The sequence below is a fragment of the Lutra lutra genome, chromosome 13 (assembly GCF_902655055.1).
Source record: "Lutra lutra chromosome 13, mLutLut1.2, whole genome shotgun sequence".
Classification (NCBI taxonomy): Eukaryota; Metazoa; Chordata; class Mammalia; order Carnivora; family Mustelidae; genus Lutra; species Lutra lutra.
Window position 1 is genome coordinate 16,011,062 of NC_062290.1, and position 18,702 is coordinate 16,029,763.

The 18,702-nt window shown below is 42.7% G+C and overlaps 1 protein-coding gene across 1 annotated transcript in view; it reads left to right on the forward strand.

The window, feature by feature from the left end:
- Positions 1 to 18,702, forward strand: part of RORB (RAR related orphan receptor B) — a 188,368-nt gene that overhangs the window by 145,597 nt on the left and 24,069 nt on the right. Inside the window, exons 4-5 of the mRNA XM_047700770.1 lie at positions 1,011 to 1,412; positions 18,322 to 18,443. Of these exons, the coding sequence (XP_047556726.1) occupies positions 1,011 to 1,412; positions 18,322 to 18,443 (524 nt within the window). The remainder of the gene's footprint in view (positions 1 to 1,010; positions 1,413 to 18,321; positions 18,444 to 18,702) is intronic.

The window sequence follows — 18,702 nt, forward strand, 5'->3', positions numbered from 1 at the left end:
AACAGTGGGCTAACTTGCCAAGCACTGGATATACAAAACTTCTGTTTTCCAAAGACTGAATTTGGCCCCAAAAGCCAACTGAAGTCAAATGCTTACTTCAAATGGTGCTTATTATCCTTGGTCTCACCAACTGTGCTGTTTAGAAAATGTGAAATATGGGATGCCTGAGTGGCTCAGTCAGTTAAGCATCTGCTTCCAGCTTGGGTCATGATCCCCAGGTCCTGGGATCGAGTACCTTATCGGGCTCCCTGCTCGGTGGGGAACCTGCTTCTCCCTCTGCCCCACCCCTGCTTGTGCTCTTTCTCTCTCTCTCTCTCTCTCTGACAAATAAATAAAATATATTTTTTTAAAATGTGAAATAATAGGGTCCTCTCCAACAATCTAGTAACCGTAGTGCTTAGCCCAGGAAGCTAAGAAAGAATATTGGTTGACATTTTTTTTTAATTTTATAAATTCTTTTTTTATTTTATTTTATTTATTAATTTGACAGAGATTACAAGTAGGCAAGAGAGGTGGGCAGGGAGAGAGAGAAGGAAGCAGGCTCTCCGTGGAGCAGAGAGCCCGATGTGGGGCTCGATCCCAGGACCCTGGGATCATGACCTGAGCCGAAGGCAGAGGCTTAACCCACTGAGCCTCCCAGGTGCCCCTTGGTTGACATTTTAAAAGCAGGCGCTATTTGGTAGCTTTTGGTTTGTGGATTTTCCCCTGCACAGAAGAAAGAACCAGGAACTATGCCTTCTAACTTCATGACAATAAGAGATACATACGTAAGTTTGGACATTTCTTCGAAGCTTAGATTTATTTCTCACTATGCACGTTTTAAACCAGGATGGACCCTCCCTAGTCTGACTTTTCCCCAGATGCGGGGGGCAGGTGAAGGCACTCTTGGGCGTCCGGGTGCTGGGATTCTGCACATCGATGTGGAGGGGACAAGGACCCAGGACCCCTTGGACTTGCCGAAATGATAACCCCAAGCCTCTCTCCTGCCTTTCTCTCACCCTCCCCCACAGCTGTGAAGTTCGGCAGGATGTCCAAGAAGCAGCGGGACAGCCTGTATGCGGAGGTGCAGAAGCACCAGCAGCGGCTGCAGGAGCAGCGGCAGCAGCAGAGCGGGGAGGCCGAGGCGCTGGCCAGGGTATACGGCGGCGGCCTCAGCAACGGCCTCGGCAGCCTGAGCGGCGAGGCGGGGGGCGCTTACGCCAATGGACACGTCATCGACCTGCCCAAGTCCGAGGGTTACTACAGCGTGGATTCCGGCCAGCCGTCCCCGGATCAATCTGGACTTGACATGACTGGAATCAAACAGATAAAGCAAGAACCCATCTATGACCTCACGTCTGTACCCAACTTGTTTACCTATAGCTCTTTCAACAACGGGCAGCTAGCGCCAGGGATCACGATGACCGAAATCGGTAAGTGGGAGTCGCCTCCCAGCTCCTTTTTGGCAATTCTGCTCTGAAGTCCGTCGACTTGGTCCTGTGTAGTGTGGTCGTGGTTGCGGGTCTGGGTTCGATGGCTTGCGTGCATGGCTTCTAGTGAAAAACGCTACTTGAGTTAAAAATCTTTTTTGTGATAAATGTCATTGGTCTCCCGGTCCACAAAATTTGATGCTGGGCAAAGGAAGAAAGAGGACATGACCAACAGGAAGGTGCTGTGTGTAAAGGTGCTCTCTGTTGAATTTGGGTTCATCACTGAAGGAAAAATGTTATTGGCATAAACGAGAATTTCAGCAAGTATTCAGAGTGATGCTATTTAAAATAAAATAGCTAAGGGATGTAGAAGCAGTTTGTAATACCTGAATGAACAGGGCTCCAACTCGTCCTGTAAGATAACTTGGGACAAACCAGAAGCAAACAGTACCTCCATTTCCTTCTTTTTAAAAGCAGAGGAGTAGACCAGAGACTTGTGTAAAGATCTGTGTCTCTTGTAAGTCTGAATTCAAGAATTCTACATGGGAAGAGAGTCTGAATTCCTGTCGTGGAAAGAGGGGAGTCTGGAATGTTACAGAACGTATGAGCAGCCAGTAAGTTACCGTGAAGAGGGCGAGTTACAGGCACAACCTCCTTCGGCTGCAATGATCTTTGATCCCTTAGGGAGTGGTCCTCAAGAGTGCGCTCTCCTAGCCATGCTCCCTTCTGACCTGTTACAACTTTGTTTTACCCTGTTAAGCTCAGGAGTCTATTAACCAGTGGATCTCGTTAACTAACTGCCATAAAAATATTGATGTAGGTTTCACATGAGCCTCCTGGGTCACGAAGTTGCCCATTAACAGTAGCCTAGAAGAGCTACCCAGACAGTGGCTCCATCCAACTTCATTGTGGTCTTAGGTATGGGGGGTGGGAGGGAAGCGAGCTGGGCCTCTGGAACCTTGGAGGAAACGCCTGCTCACGTCCTGCCTTGAGAGGGTCACTAAGCCCCAGGCCACCTGAGTTCCAGTGCTGACTCTGGCTTATTATTTAAGCCGGAGCAAGTTTCTGGATCCCAGTTTGCTCATCTTTATAAAGGGAAAAGTATTAGTTCCTAGATCACATGGTTGTAGTAAGAATTAAATGAGTTCATACTTGCAAAACAGAGCAATGTTTGACACTCAGCAAGTGTTCAATGGTTATTATTTGCATGCCAGTCACCTTCTCTGTCTAAACTATGAGTAGGAGCCCCAAGCCTACGAGTGTTTTAAATAAAGCTGATGTGAACACATAATGAAGTCCAGGCCATATGTATCTTGGCTACTTCCACCATCTGGTTGAGGAAGGAGTGATGTTACACAGTTATAAAACCTGAAACCTTATCTCTCTTTTTTAGCAGTTTAGCATGTGACAGTGAGTAAGGAAGTTGTTGACAAAGCACCTGCAATGACATTCATAGCTGAGAGACACGACTAAGCATCAGCCATCATGACAAAAACCTTCACTATCATCGCCACCCTTAACCTTGGCTTTTTAACTGTGTCATAGGCACTTTACATGCATTTAATTTCCACAAACATCTCATAAGTAAAAATATGATTCCCATTTTACAGATGTGGAAACAGAGGCTTAGGGGTGTCTCATGGCTTTTCCCAGGTTTTTCAGTTCCATCTAGGCAGTCTGATTCCAGTCCTTTTGCTTATCCATTACTCTGCTACCTGCTTGGGTTTAATATCCACAAACTGCACTGTCAGCCAGTAAGGTCAGTCTTTCAAAGTGGAGTCACTCCAGGTGCTTGGGAGGCTCAGTCAGTTAAGCTTTTAACTCTGGATTTTGGCTCAGGTCATGATCTCAGGGTTGTGAGATTTAGCCCCACATCGGGCTCCACGCTGGACATGGAGCCTGCTTAAGAATCTCTCCCTCTCTCTGCCCCTCTTCCTTTTCTCCCTTTCTAAAAAAAAAAAAAAATTTAAATAAAGTACAGTCACTCAGTCTTTCCAAGTCGACATATTGAAAAAGAAATGGGCACCATTTTTTGCTTTTATCCTCCTTCATATCTAAGTATCTGAGTCGGGTCTTGATTTTGAACATACATATAAAACGTAGGCAAAAACTCTTCATTTTTGGGCAGTCCTCTGTCCCATACCCCAAAGGAAAGGCTTCTAAGAATTCAGAAACCACAGTTCCTTTGTGGTTTAGAATTGGTTGGAAGTATTAGGGAAAGAGAACTACAGCCAGAGCCATCAAATCTGGACCTCTGTCTCCCAGTAACTTTTCCTCTCTGGCCCTCTGTCTATTTATTTATGAACTGATGAGTTTGGACAAGATGATTGCAAAACTCATCCAGATTTTCTATAGACCTCAACACCCAGATAAAAACTAGCATGTATTTTTTCTGATTATTTCTTGGTACCATTAGTCTTTAGAGATCTCTAGCTGAGCTGTAAAGTCGGGGGGTTCCTTCCATCAGACTTTCAGGGATCCACCTGGCTTGTCCTGCTGCTGTTCGCAAATTTAGCAGGCCCCTGAACCAAAGTAGCGACTTGCTTCACATTTCATTAAAACAACAATGCCATCTAGTGGACGCATACTCCCGCTATGCGTGTCAAATGCATATAACCTATGACAAGCCACAGTAAGGTGATACACTGTTCTTTCTTGCACCATCCAAAAAACTGTCCCTCATATCACTAAAACACCGTGTCCACAGCATTCTCGTTGAGCAGAAAAGCATCTGTGGTATGGGATGGTGGTGAAGAATTCTTTCCAAATCTGAATAGCCTGAGTTCAAATCCTAGTGTGCCTTTCCCGTACGCAATCGACCCGATCTCCTTGGGTCTCAGTTGTAAACCTGGAGCAGCAGTAGTCCCACCAGAGCATGTTGATGAAATGAATTAATACTAGTAAGCTCTTAGATCGGCACCTACCAAGCGTAAACTGTATTATTATTATTATCATCAATATAATTGATACTGCAATGTGATTCGTATCGTTATAATTAATAACATCAGTGGTTATTACAAGTAATATAAGTACCTTTTATTGAGCACCTACATCATGCTGAGCAATGTCCTCCATTTATTCTTATAACAATTGTATTATGCCTGTTACAGAAGTAGGCGTGTGTCCATTTTACAGATGAAAAAAAAGGCTCAGAAGTTACAAAATTTATAAAAAAGCAAAATAAGCATGTGAGCTCAGGTCTGAGTAACATCAGAAGCCATTCTTTGAACCATTATCCTGTATGTCCTCCCACCAAAGGGAACCCCTCACAAGGTCATCGGCATTTGCACAGCAAAACATGTTTAGTGTTTGCTGCCTCCCTGCCGTCCTTCTAGGTGCTACAAAGGAGCACCCAGAGTGAGAAAGCTGACATTTTGACCTGCCTTGATGAATGAGCATCTATTCTAATGTGGCTGGTAGCAAGTTGTCACAGAGAGAACTCTGCGCAGACAAAATAGAAAGTCTGATTTTAGCCACATTCTCACTGGGTGAATTGAAAGTGATATGACACTGAAGAATTTTTGAGCATCACTCTTGGCTATTAGAAGCCCTGATCTGCTTCCCCTGGTTTCTGAAGGAATAATGAACTGCGTATAAGCACGACATTATTCTGGTATTGAATTTATCATAAAAGCAGCTTCTTTTTTTTTTTTTTTTAAACCAGTTTGGGGAATAGTTTGTGTAGAATATGGTCTCACAGCTTGGAGTTAATTTTTAAAAGCCACATGTTTCAGAACCATGAAACAACTGTGTAAACAATAGCAGGGTCATCCCAAAAAGTGAGTTAAAGGAATGTCATGAGAGTCAAGAATATTCCCCAGAAAATCCAAGCTTGTCTTTCTAAAAATGTACCAAAGAAACTACAAACTTCTTAGGTCAAGGACCTAATAATAATAACTTACTTCACGGAGAGAGGTGTAGAAAATGCATGTTAGCCATTTTGATCCTCACACCAATGCCTTCAGCTGGATAGTGAAGAAATCCCATTTTGCAGATAAAGAAGTTAAGGGATTTTCCAAGAGTAGAGTTAGTTAGGTGACAAAGTTTAAATTCTGACGTAGGTCCTCAACTGCCCTAGACTACCAGGCATTTTTTGAAAACATATTTTTGAAATGTGCCTGGCCTTCAAGACCAGCAGACTGTGGCTCCTACCGTCATTTGCTAAGAGCAGACATGAAAACAAACGATAGTAATTCAGTGTGTCATACATTACAAGTCCTGGGCGTGATGCTACCACAGACCCTCGGGGAGGTGAGGGAGGTACGGGGGCAGGTATTGCTTACTCTGAGCCATAGCTCTTAATAGGAATAGTTTATTCTCGTGGTCTTGGAAATAGAGAACAAAATGTGAGTAAACAAACAGAAAAATATGAAACATTTCAAGAATTATATCCTTGGGTTTCTCAAAATCCCGTAGGAGAAAAAGCCGTGAAATAAGACAAAGACGAAAGTAAGCAGCAAATTAATATTTAGGCAGGAGTATTAAGTGGGTTTAGTTGGAACTTTACTTCAGGCTGGCATAAGGCTGTGTTATATCTTTGGAGATAAAATTTTGCAGTGCTTGGTGGCAGGGAGAGGACGCTGGCTAACGGGTACCCAGCGAGCGAGAAAAGAAAGGAAGGGAGGCTTCTTATGTGCTCTCCACAGCAGCTATCAGATGGGTAGGGGGACCCAATAGGGCCAGTACTCTTAAGGAAAGCTCATTTAAGCTCAAAGATGATTGACAACATATCTGCAAGGTACTAGACAACAAGGCCCTTCAAATAGCCAAACAATATGCTTTTAAAATCGGGCGTGGGCGGGTGAGGATCCATCAAATTCGCTGTAAGACTAAGGGAACGAATTACCTTTTACACACACCGCCTGAATTTGCTGTTGCTTTTAGTAATTTTCCTCTCTAGATAAAGAAACGTGAATTCCTTGGTCTCCCTATATAATCTTAAATATAGATTTAGTTTCCTGTTTCTTGTGTGTTCCATTTATGGAGTTTGGAAATTTAAGCCTAAAAACTAGACATAAGCCTTTTTTTTTTTTTTAAAGTTACCTATTCCAGAAGCTGAGTAGTAATAGAGGAGATTGCAAAGAGATTGGTATGAAAGTGATCTAGTCCCCTTCACTACTACTGATTCTATCAAGTCCACAAAGAAACACAGAAGATCTCACTAGCATGCTTTATTTGGGGGAAGTCTATCAATATTGGTGTTTCAGTTTTTACTTATTGAGAACCCAAAGCAGGTGCTATGGTCTTAAGGTGGCACGTTTAATGACATATGCTTCTGCAGATAAATCTTTTATAACTGCTTAAATCCTTCTATGCATATTTATATGTATATTTAATATACATTTCTCTGTATGTAATTAATGACTTATTTGGAAATGGTACAGAGAATAGAATTAGTTCTAGCTGCATATCTCCTTTTCCCCCTATGGCACTGGTGGCAAACACAGGCAGGCATGTGATTTGAGAGCAACTGTCTAGTAAGTCACTGAAATAAATAGGAGTAGACCAAATTAGTGAGAAAAATCATTCAAGCAGCACGGGAAAAGCAGACTTTTCCCAAAAGTCAGTGTCTTTTGTTCTCCCTTTCTTGCTTTGAGGGAAGACATCTTGGGATCTTCCACTGTCCTCCAGTACCTCTTGTTCCCTCCCCCCAACCACAGGCCCTTTGCAGGCAGTTTAGGGACCATATGTTGAGGTTGAGAATCCTTACTCCACATACCAGTTGTGTGAACTGAGGTTCAATCTCTTTGTTCAGAAAAATAAAGTGGGTTGGATTAAATGACTTTGAAGGATTACAGTTCTCCCACCTCCTGTGGGAGGTTCAGCCCTCTGTACAAATACTCCCTCTGTTACAGCCACTCCCCAAAGAGAAGGGTAGGGTGGTAGACAGGAGGGACTTGCAAGCAGCTAGGCTCTTCTACAAGGTGCTCAAGCTCTTGCCTGGGGCTGTAGCCAACTACACCTCCCTCATAAGGAGGGGGACCCATGTGCTGGGCTGACCCTAGTGGTGATAAAGTTAATAACCACAATTAGACCAGACCTCGGCACCAGCCTTTTCTCTCCCATCCATACTCCTGAAACAAAACAAAATAAAACACAAGAAACTAGGTTAAAATGAGCATCAAGGATAACCAGAGGCTCAAGAAGAGGGTGGCAAGCAATCTCTGAACACCTGAGTTCATGTTCATTCAGTATAAAGGATGGGATGCTGTGCATATACAAGTTCAGGGTAAATCCACCCACCCTCACTGGCCCACTCCAACCTGACTACCTCTCTGAGCCTCTTTTGCAGGAAGAGAGGAGACTATAAAATGAAGATATGTTCTTGACTGCTAAAGGGCCTTAGCCCTAGCCCCAGGCCTACCCAGTTACCTCAGGCACTGGAGAGAGTCTTACTTGACTCCTCTGAAATTTTTCACACCCCCTCGTTCTTTGCCACCTACAGAATTGGCTGCCATTTCTAGAATCCTGCTTTCTATCCCAAGAGAAATTTCCCAGATATGGGGACTGGTCTAACCAACTCCATTTGTCACATTTCTGGGATCTCTACCGTGGCCACACTCTTGTATTAACCAGTCCATGGCTGTGCATTCCTCTTGAGTGTCCTGGGACAAAGAACTACAGTTCTTTGCTAGGGTCATTCAAATCTGTATCCTCCTAGATATCCTTTAATAACCTCACAAAGATGTTCCAAAATCACCTAGTGATATGTTGTAGCCACTCTAGTATCAAGCTCTGTGCATTTAGTGGAGTCAATGGCATAATGTATACAGAAGCACTCTGTGACCAGCAAGGCTCCAAACAAATACAAAGATGGCTTACATTATAAGCAATACAAAGGTATATGCTCAGTTCAAGTTCGTGTACATGTTTGCATATTTGTCACGACATGCTTTACCTCTCTATTAATATAGCTTTCCTAATGTGCTAGCATTCACTCCATTAGGTAAATATCTTAACTCACCTTTTCTGTTTTGACTTGAAATTGCACAAAACTGATCTTCCTCACTGGACTTTTCCTAGCAATACTAGTTCAGGATTAATTTTTGACTCAGAATTCACAACTTCATAAGAAAACTCTAAAATTCACCAACCAAAAAAAAAAAAAAAAAAAAAAAAGAGAAATGCTGTTCAGAAGCTGTCAATTTCACTCAATTTCAAAAGCCATAGTAGATATGAAATATTCTGCAGTAAGGAAGAGGAAAGGAGATTTCAAGAGGTTCTGCCTACAACTTGCCGAGCGGGGGAAATGTTTATGCTTATGAGATAACCTCTGAAACAGCCCCCATGGTCGAACAGCATTTTGAGTCATTGCAAGCTTTGACACTGGCTCTTGGCAAGAACCCTGAACTGCTTTTCCATGCACCCATCTTGGGAAGAGTGGGTTAGGGTCCAAGTACCACGTGGGTCGTCGTGGAACACAGAAATGTCATTTGATGGCCAAATCACTGGAGGTTAATGCACTTCAGTGTGACTGGCATAGGATACAACCAGCTTGAGAGGCTGTCCCTGTCAGTGGGCTCAAGATTGACTTCCATGATGTTTATGAGTGTGGGAAAAGTTCCTAGCTGGAAAGACTTTTTTCTTTATTTGTTTTCTTATTGTTTTGATTTTATTTTTAGGATCTAAACTTTCCTGAGGCAAAATACATTCTACCTTAAGGAGAAAAAATGTGCTATTTAAATTTGAGCCATGTTTCTAAGGCCCATTGTGGAACTGCTTTCTTGTTCTCAGACAGGTTTGTTGTAGGATGACTTAGAGCGAGACTATATAGAAAACACTTATTTTATTTTTTATCTATTTTATTTTTAGAAAACACTTGTTTTAAAACATTAGTCCACTAAAGGTATTATTTAAGGAATCAAGTTACTTTCAAAAATTTGGATTTAATGTTTGGAAATGTTAAAAGTTTACCTCCCAAGATTTCCCTTGAAATAGTTCCTTCTTAAGGTCAGAAGTACATTGACTAAATTTCCAAAAGGGGGAGGGGGATTGCTTCAGTTTAAATTCACAGTCAATCCATAGGTCAACAAAATCCAAATAGTAAAAGTCAATGCTGATGATGGCCCTGAGCAATTTTCATAATTAGGTTTTCATCATTTGTGACCTGCTGATTGTCCTTCGGGTGGCGCGCGGAGGTGCGGTCTTTTAAAGAGTGTAGGGAGAGATCTTAATGGGCTCTGGGTTGCATTGCTCTCATCTTTTCCATCTGAGAACACCCTCTGTAACTCTGCGAGACTTCTCCCTTATGAATCGGAACAAAGAGAAATTCCCATGTAGCCCCTCAGACTCAAGTCGCCCATGCTTCACACAGTCCTTAGAATATGTCTCTCCTGCCAAATCCTCCTTTAGAAAGAAAAACCCAAAGACACTAGGGCTTTAGGATGTTAAGTGACTTCCCAAAGGCCTCAGAGTAAAAATCCAAAGGGGTCCATATTGGCTTCCTCTGTCTTAGAAGATAGCTCCCTTAGAACTCATCAATTCTAGGACATTGAAGTAAGTTGATGTTTCCTGATTGTTCTGTGAAAGAGGTCTTTCACTATGAAAGTTAATGTTGAAATGTTTTTCATAAGACTCCTTCTCGATTGTCTTAACTAGTTTGAAGAAAGGGAGCTGTAATTTCCCAAAAGTTAGACTTATACACTATCGCAATAAAACAAAATGCCTGTGAGCCCAAATGGCTTTCCATTATTAAAGTATTAAGAAAGCACCCTCTTACATAGTTCATCTGTTTTGCTGCTTTGTGATGCTTTGTGGTTTGGCTTATACTCTGCTTAGACATGAATGCTATAGAGTTTCTTCCAGTTTCTCCTCTTTACATTCTGCTTTCTTATTTCTATTTAAAGTGCTCTTGGGGCACCTGGGTGGCTCAGTTGGTTAAGCATCTGCCTTTGGCTCAGTTCATGATCCCAGGGTCCTGGGATGGAGCCCCGCATTGAGCTCCTTGCTCAGCAGGGAGTCTCCTTCTCCTACTCGCTCTCCCTCTATGATCTCTCTCACTCTCTAATCTCTCTCACTCTCTCTCAAATAAATAAAATCTTTTAAAAAATTAAAAAAAATAAAGTGCTCTTACCTGAGCTTCCTAAAATTTGAGGAAATAGTAACCATTTTTATTAACAATCCATTCATTCAGTCTTTGCCCAGATACTATTATTACTGGAAGTAATAGTAATCTAATTTTTTCATTGTTTCAACTTCAATGAACTGTGTTGATCACATTTTCATCATTTTTTATAGTTAATTACATAGTCTCATATTTTGTTAATATAATTTTTCTGAAGAATTCTAAGAACATTTTGGTTCAGGTCTACATGAAGTAAAAATCTCTTATACCATTTTTAAGATTTTATTTATTTATTTGGCAGAGAGAGATCACAAGCAGGCAGAGAGGCAGGTAGAGAGAGAGGAGGAAGCAGGCTCCCTGCTGAGCAGAGAGCCCGATGCGGGGCTCAATCCCAGGACCCTGAGATCATGACCTGAGCCCAAGGCAGCGGCTTAACCCACTGAGCCACCCAGGTGCCCCTCTTATACCATTTTTTATATACTCATCAGCAGTAGAATTTGTATGAAAAGGAGACTGGAAGCTATGTTATTTCACTGGTGAGGGAGTAGTGAGTGGTTAGACCGTGAAACTGAGCCAACAAAGGAGTTATAGGTTATTTATGCCCCCAACTCCTTCTTAAAAGAATTTAAGAAACTTAAATGCTAAAAATATGCGACTTTCCTGTTGCGGTTATGCATCATTAAGAGATGGCTGTTCTAAGCTTAAATGTTATTGATGTTTTTATGCTGACAGCACAGCTCTATTTATGCTTAAAAAATGAGAAGCTCTAAATAGAGATTGGAAAAATCAGAAAGGTTTTGAAATTGATAGTCACCTATTAAACCCCAACCGGTGTACTTGTTCTATTCAGTTACAGGAAACTTACAAAACTAGTAGTCTGCGGTCAAAAAGACGAAATGCACACTTGGTTAAATGCTTCACCTTTCAAGCGGTTGTTCTACTATATTATAGTTACTGCCTCAGAGCATGGATTCTGAGGAATCCTGATATTCTGAAAACCTAATGCAGGCACTTAAAACTTGCCTTGAGCAAGTCCGTGGAGATATCCTGGCATTAATTCAAAGTGAATCCCCTAAGAATTCCACTTTCACACCAGTAATACAAACGAAACAGAGACTTGAGTGGTTTTCTAGATCCTTAAGGCAAGCGATAAATTAAAAATTCATTAATCATTTTGATTGAGGCGGAGATATAGTATTTTAGGGAGAATACTTCCAAGTTTAAAAGAAATCCCTTGTGGAGGAAAATGAATAGAGGGTATAGTTCACCAGGAAGAAACCATCCTTTCTTATGGAGCAAAAAAAAGGGGGGGGGGGAGAAAGAATTAGGAAGTTCAGATGCACTATATATAGCGTGGAGTCTCAGCTTTCTCTCCTTGGTACAGTTGGGCCACGGGTGCTCTTGGTAATAACACTGAAAGCAGCAGTTTTTAAAGATATACTCAACTTTCCCCGCTCCCAGGATGTGGGATTCTAATGAAACCACCTGTATAATCTGTGTCAGAGATGCTGCAGCCTTTGGAGAGCACCATTTGCTGAAATGTCTAGTGAGAGCTAAAATAAGCCCCTTTGGTGGAAAAAACCCGCTGAGTGGTTGAAATCAGAGCTGCAGAAGGTCACTTGCTATTTTAGAAGCTGCAAGCTGGTCCTCGTTTTATAGCATTACAGTTATAAACAAGGAATTGTCACCTTACTTGTCAGTTTACTTATTTCTCACCGAAATATACACACATAACCTTTTTTTCTACATAGGATTAGGTAATTTGGATGACTTGTTTCCCAACCTCACTTTACTCTGTGGATCAGTACGTATGCAGAATTATTTTCCATTTACTTCTTTAAGCATTACTTCAAAATACTAGTTTTACATTGGGCAACAGGACTGATCTTTAAAACTCTACTTACCTTTGTGAACTTTATCACACACATCTCAACCGTTTCTAAATGCCTTAAGGAAGAAGTCCCTGCCTACTTCTTAGTTTTATTCAGCAGATCACAGTGAAGATTGATGAGGATGGGGGAGGGGTGTGGAAGTCCTATAAGTCTCAGAGAATAGAGAGCCGGTTCACTTCTGAAATTATTTAGATACAGTCCATTTGGAAATGGAAGAAGGAGGTTAGTTCCAGTTCCAGGGTTCTATAACTTTTGCACACACTGTTGAGAATTGCATCAATTTTATTCTAGATTTCCCTTTGAAAATTTAATTTTTCTCTTCTTAATGCCCACATCGTAAGTGGATTTAAGATTACCCCTAAGAGTTCCAGGGAAGTGTGACAATTTTAACAATATTATTTGGTTATTTTTATTTTTTCATCAAAAATGGTTAAGTATATTTGCTTTATATCACTTATTTTCTAAGCCTCTTTATTGGGGTATGATTGGCATACAAAAAGCTATGCATACCATTAAATATACAGCTGAGTGAGTTTGGAGATAAATGCAATCTGTTAGCCACAATCTGTGCCATAAACGTATCCCTGTATCAATTATTTAAAAATTTTCTGGGATTATGCTTTCACTTGTATTGGATCTTGTGTCTCATAAAGTTACTTGATATATGGAGTTACAAATTTTGCCAGTCAGTTATAAGTCTTGTGTTCCAACAAGCCTTCCTTCAAGAAAAGTATCAGGGTCAAAGTCCAAAAACAAAACATCAATTTTATTGGGGGAGAGGGGCGTGGAGAGAAAGCAAGAACAAGAAGTTGCTTGTGAAATTAACAAACAGAAAACAAGGCTCATAGACTTGACATTAACCTGTAATAACACACCCAGTTTTTCCTCACAGCATCAGTGTTTGTGTTTTACCTCATGGTGATTGAAAAGAATGGTGATTGAAAAGAAGTGACCTGACGGAGCATGTAAGATTGTTTTTCTCATTCCTTAACATCACTTTATTAGCTATCAAAGCAGCTCGTGTGCTCAGAGAACTGGACAAACCTGTGTCTCACTGAACATATATATACTGAGCCTTAACTCCTGAGAAAATGTAGCTGCGTCTTTACATCCACTTAAGAAACTTCCATCCTCATCCCTGATCTCAGGAAGAACAAGGTAGAGTTCAAGGACCTCGTCCCTAAAGGCGGGAGACCTTCCCCTCTGTCAGCCATCCGGGCCATATCCCCGTGGAAGCCCTTATCCCAGCTGGGCACGGTGGGCTCCCGCTTGGACCTGTGCCGCCCGCGCCCGGGCTGGTTAAAGAATCGGACAGAAAGGAGGCTCCGACCAGCAAGCGCGCGTCTCTTTGTCCGGACTGCTCATGTGGTCGGTCCCTGGAGGGGACTGCGTTTACTCTCACCCTTTCTCTTTTTCCAGGCAAGGGCTCTTGAAAGTTCCTTTGCCTCCTGTATTCTTTGTCGCTCCCTTTGTCCCTTCTGAAATCCTTCTCCCCTTTACGCAACCGCAGACTCTCGGTCCGGGCAGAGCATCTCGTCTGACAGCCGCGTGTCTTTCTCATGGACAGCACGAGCCCTCGGGCCTGCTCCCTGGGGCAGAGTCTAGTGCACCCTGCCGTGTGGTGACCCGCGCCTCGAGGGACCCACGGCGGGTCCTGCGCGCGGCTCACCTTTGCAGGGCGCGCCCGCGGGAGCGCGCGGAGCAGGGCCGCGCTGTGCCTTCGCCCCGCGGATATTCCTGACTCTTACGTCAGATTTACCTTTGATTTCTCACCGAAAGGGTGTGAGAGTAATGGCGCGCGTTCCATGTTTGACCTCAAAACCGCTGGGAGCGCTTAGGCTTTAAGATCCTCTAGCGCGGGGCGGTGTAAGCTCTCTAGTATGCTTTGTGAAATAAAGCAGAAAATGGAAGACTCGTGAGCGGAGGGAGGGATGGAGGGATGGACATTTTCAGCATTACCGTTACTAACTCAGCACTGGTTGAGTACCTTCCGCATTGAATGCTCTGTCTCCCGCCCCTCTCTCTCTAGCTGCCACACCCCCAGGTCCCGTGCACCCCGCTTCGGAACTGTCCTGGAGCCAGAGCCTCCTGCTCTCTCGCTTGACTTCTCACCATGGTCTGATTGATCTTGCCTCAGATGCACCTGCCTCTTCTTTGCTATGGCCAAGGTCACCTTCATAGAAGAAAAACCCCACCGGGTCACTCTCTTGCTCCACAGCTTCCATGGGCTCCCAGTTGTTGTAACATAAGAAACCCGTATTCTTTAGCCCCGGCTCACTCCGCTGTGGGGTTCCTGGTGCCGGTTTCCATCCCGGCCTCGTTTCTCCCATATCTCCGCGCACTCTCTGCTGCACGCGCTACAGAGCTCTTGCCAGGAAAGACAGACCTGATTTCAAATCACCATTTGCTGGCTCTATAAAAATGGCTCTAGAGGCACTCAGTCCCTCTCTTGGTAAAAGGGAAATTGGTGGTAAAAGGTAAGGCTTATAAGAAGCAGAAATTATTTATCTCCTAATAGCTTTCTATCTGTGCCTTTGTAAGGGCAGCCCCTCTCCCAGAGGTGTGTGCCTTTCTCTTCTCCCCATGACAAACCCCTGCTCAGACCCAGACCAACAGGCATCTTCTCTATGGCTATGTTTCTGCCTCCCCCAGACTGAGTCGGAGACATTCTCCTTCGGGCTCCCAGAACAACTCAAGGGCATTTATTACATTATGATATGATATGTTATGATGTTTGATATTGTAAGACCCCTTTAAAAAGACAATGCCCTATTTTAAGATATCTGTACCTTAACCTGGTATAAAATAGCTTTTCAAAAAATATTTCTTGAATGAGTGTGTGGAGTTACTCTGCTAGGCTCCACTGTCCAGTTCTTGAAAAGCACACACACAACCTCGAAAGGTCTGGAACAGACCCATCCACACAAATAACCACAATCCAAGTTTAAGTGGAACAGGGCTCTTCAGATGTGGAATCACATGTAACAGCAGCAACCCCTCCACCTGAGGACACAGGGAAGCGGGGAAACCTTTGCAGGGAGTGGACATCTGAGCATGTGTGTGGATTTTACTTCCGGTTTTGTTTAACCCGTCCATGTATTTATTATGCCCACCTCTCCTTATTCCCCATAGGACCCCAAACTTTGGTGGCAGAAGTCTAGAGAGTTTTTAAACCTTGGCCAGTAGTTCCCAGGAGATGGCATAAAGGGACAGATAGAGTTTTCCATAATGCAATTTTGAGTGGCAGTTGCAGTTTTGCTTATAAACCCTGAAGCCTGTAAATTACTGACAAATCAGCATTTATCTTTGAAGATGAAGACAGACTACAGCAAGAAGATAAAGGTTTAAAAATTAGAAAGCCATAGAAACCTTGTTTTCATCATATTCTTAGGAATAGATTTTTTTTTTTAGATTCTAAATAGACTGCCCAAGTGAAATTGAAAAATGATGAACCGTGACATACCAATCTATTTTAATATGAGGTATAAAGTAATTCCTGCCTTTTTTATAACATCGGAGGATATTCAATAAAATTTCGAATATATGATTTTTTTAAAGAAAGGATTTTAGAATATGATAAGCAATGGGAGTCTAGAAATTCATTCAGTTCAACTGCAGAGAATAACTGTGATCATAATTTAGCATTTTGTAGCATCTTCTACATCTAGCACTTAATGGTTCTGATTGGAAAACTCTAAGAAATATTGAAATATCTTCCTCCCACTGGAGGAATCTCCCTGTTTGGTGTCCATTGGAGTCCTCACATAGCTTCCCTGATGACAAATTCTATAGAGTGTCCTAATAATGATCAGTGTGGCTAGCATTTACTCAATGTTTATAGTATACCAGACAATGGTCTATACAAGGTTTTTTATTTGGAGAGCTCACTGGAGACTCAAGCGTACATGTCTTTATTCTCTACATCACCAAAACACAATATATTTCACGCCACGTGTCCCAGAACCTTAGCGAGATAAAAAGAAGGGGCCTCAGCACCACTCTGGGAGTTATCCTGGAGGAATGAAATATGGCCATTTAGAAAGAACAGAAATTGCATCTGAAATTGCATAACCTGAGACACTAGAAAAATTCTATTCCTGTATGAGCCAAGAACAGTTATTACATGGAATAAAAGATTTGGTCATCTTCATTCTACTCATCCCGCTTATATAGAATCCCTGGGTACTTGTGTTCCCGAGGTCTCATGCTATTCGTATGCTCAAATAGCTGAGGGGATTTTGAGGGAACCTCCTACCAGCTCTGTCTAGCTCTAGGAAACTTGTTGCAGGTTTTTAAGGAGATCTGTTATGTCTGGTTCTATTGTTCAACTGCCATACCTCCAAACCCAGAATGTTCGGTATTTAAGATACAATACCAGATACAGCTCATTTGAGATGAATGGGCCCAAAAGACTGCTTTTGTTTGTTCCTACTTTTTTTTTTAAAGAGTTTATTTATTTATTTGACACACAGAGAGAGATCACAAGTAGGCAGAGAGGCAGGCAGCAAGAGAGAGGGAAGCAGGCTCCCCACTGAGCAGAGATCCCGAAGCGGGGCTCGATCCCAGGACCCTGAGATCATGACCTGAGCCGAAGGCAGAGGTTTAACCCACTGAGCCACCCAGGCACCCTGTTCCTACTTTTTTATGAATGTACTCATCTTCTCATTTTTAAAAGAAAAATTTCCTCTTATGAAAAATTAGAAAGGAGAATATAATCCTCACCATGGCCCAACTTCAATAATTATCACCTCAAGTCAATACTGTTTCATTTATATTCCCTCTGCCATTATTTATCATGTAAGATATTTATATGGTTCCAAAGTCCAATCTACAAAAATAATATCAGAGCATCTAGCCTCTACATTGTCCTTCTACTCTCTTCTCTTTTCTCAATAGAGAACTTATCTTTTTAGATTTTTATTTTATCTTCTCTTTAAAAATACAAGCCAATAACATTATATTTAAATCCCTCCTTTCTGAGATAAACAATGGGAGTCTGGTGATTTTCAAAATATTTTTAAAGTCTTTGGAGTGAAATATCAAGCGTGTTACTGGTCTTCTAGGCCAAAAAGCAGGAAACATGGTCATTTGTATTTATTTTAAAAATAATTATTTGAACACTTTACAACTTGTAAAGCCCCAGGTTTGTGACCCAAAAGGGGGAGGGAGTAAAAGGCGGTATATTTTGATTAAAAGACTAAAAATTGAGGGATGCCTTGGGGGCTTAGTCAATTAAGTATCTACTTTTGGCTCAGGTCATGATCGGAGGGCCCTGGGATCAAGTCCCGCGTTGGGCTTCCTTGCTTCTCCCTCTCCCTCTGCCTGCCGCTCCCCCTGCTTGTGCTTTCTCACTGTGTTCTCTCTCTCAATAAATCTTAAAAAAAAGGGGGGGAGCGCCTGGGTGGCTCGGTGGGTTGAGCCGCTGCCTTGGGCTCAGGTCGTGATCTCGGGGTCCTGGGATCGAGTCCCGCATCGGGCTCTCTGCTCGGTGGGGAGCCTGCTTCCCCCTCTCTCTCTGCCTGCCTCTCTGCCTCCGTGTGATCTCTCTCTCTCTCTGTCAAATAAGTAAATAAAATCTCTTAAAAAAAAAGACAATAGTTAGGAGATACATAGATAGATAGTAGGGTTAAAGACACTAATACAGGGGCTCCTGGGTGGCTCAGTGGGTTAAAGCCTCTGCCTTCAGCTCAGGTCATGATCCCGGGGTCCTGGGATTGAGCCCCGCATCGGGCTCTCTGCTCGGCAGGAAGCCTGCTTCCTCCTCCCTCTCTCTCTGCCTGCCTCTCTGCCTACTTGTGATCTCTGTCAAATAAATAAATAAAACCTTAAAAAAAAAAAAGACACTAATACAATTGGAGTGTCTCCAAAGGGATTCCTGTAGTAAACAGTAACAGCTAGTTTCTTTGCAGAGCAGGAACTTACTCACAGACCCTCTAACTGATCTTCCTTCTCACAGATCGAATTGCACAGAACATCATCAAGTCCCATCTGGAGACGTGTCAGTACACCATGGAGGAGCTACACCAGCTGGCGTGGCAGACCCACACCTATGAAGAAATTAAAGCCTATCAGAGCAAGGTACTCTAGGAAATCATGAGACCATTTTTCTTGGGATTTCTCGATTTCTGGCTTTCTCGAACCTCAGCATTACTGACAATTAGGGCCGGATAATTCTTTGTGTAGGGACTGTCCTGCACGCTGGCGGATGCGTAGCCTCATCCCTGGTCTCTGCCCACCAGATGCCAGTAGCCGTCCTCACACTGTTGTGGCAATCAGTTGCCTCCAGATACCGCCAGATGTTCCCTGGGAGCCCAAACCACCCCAATTAAAAAACACT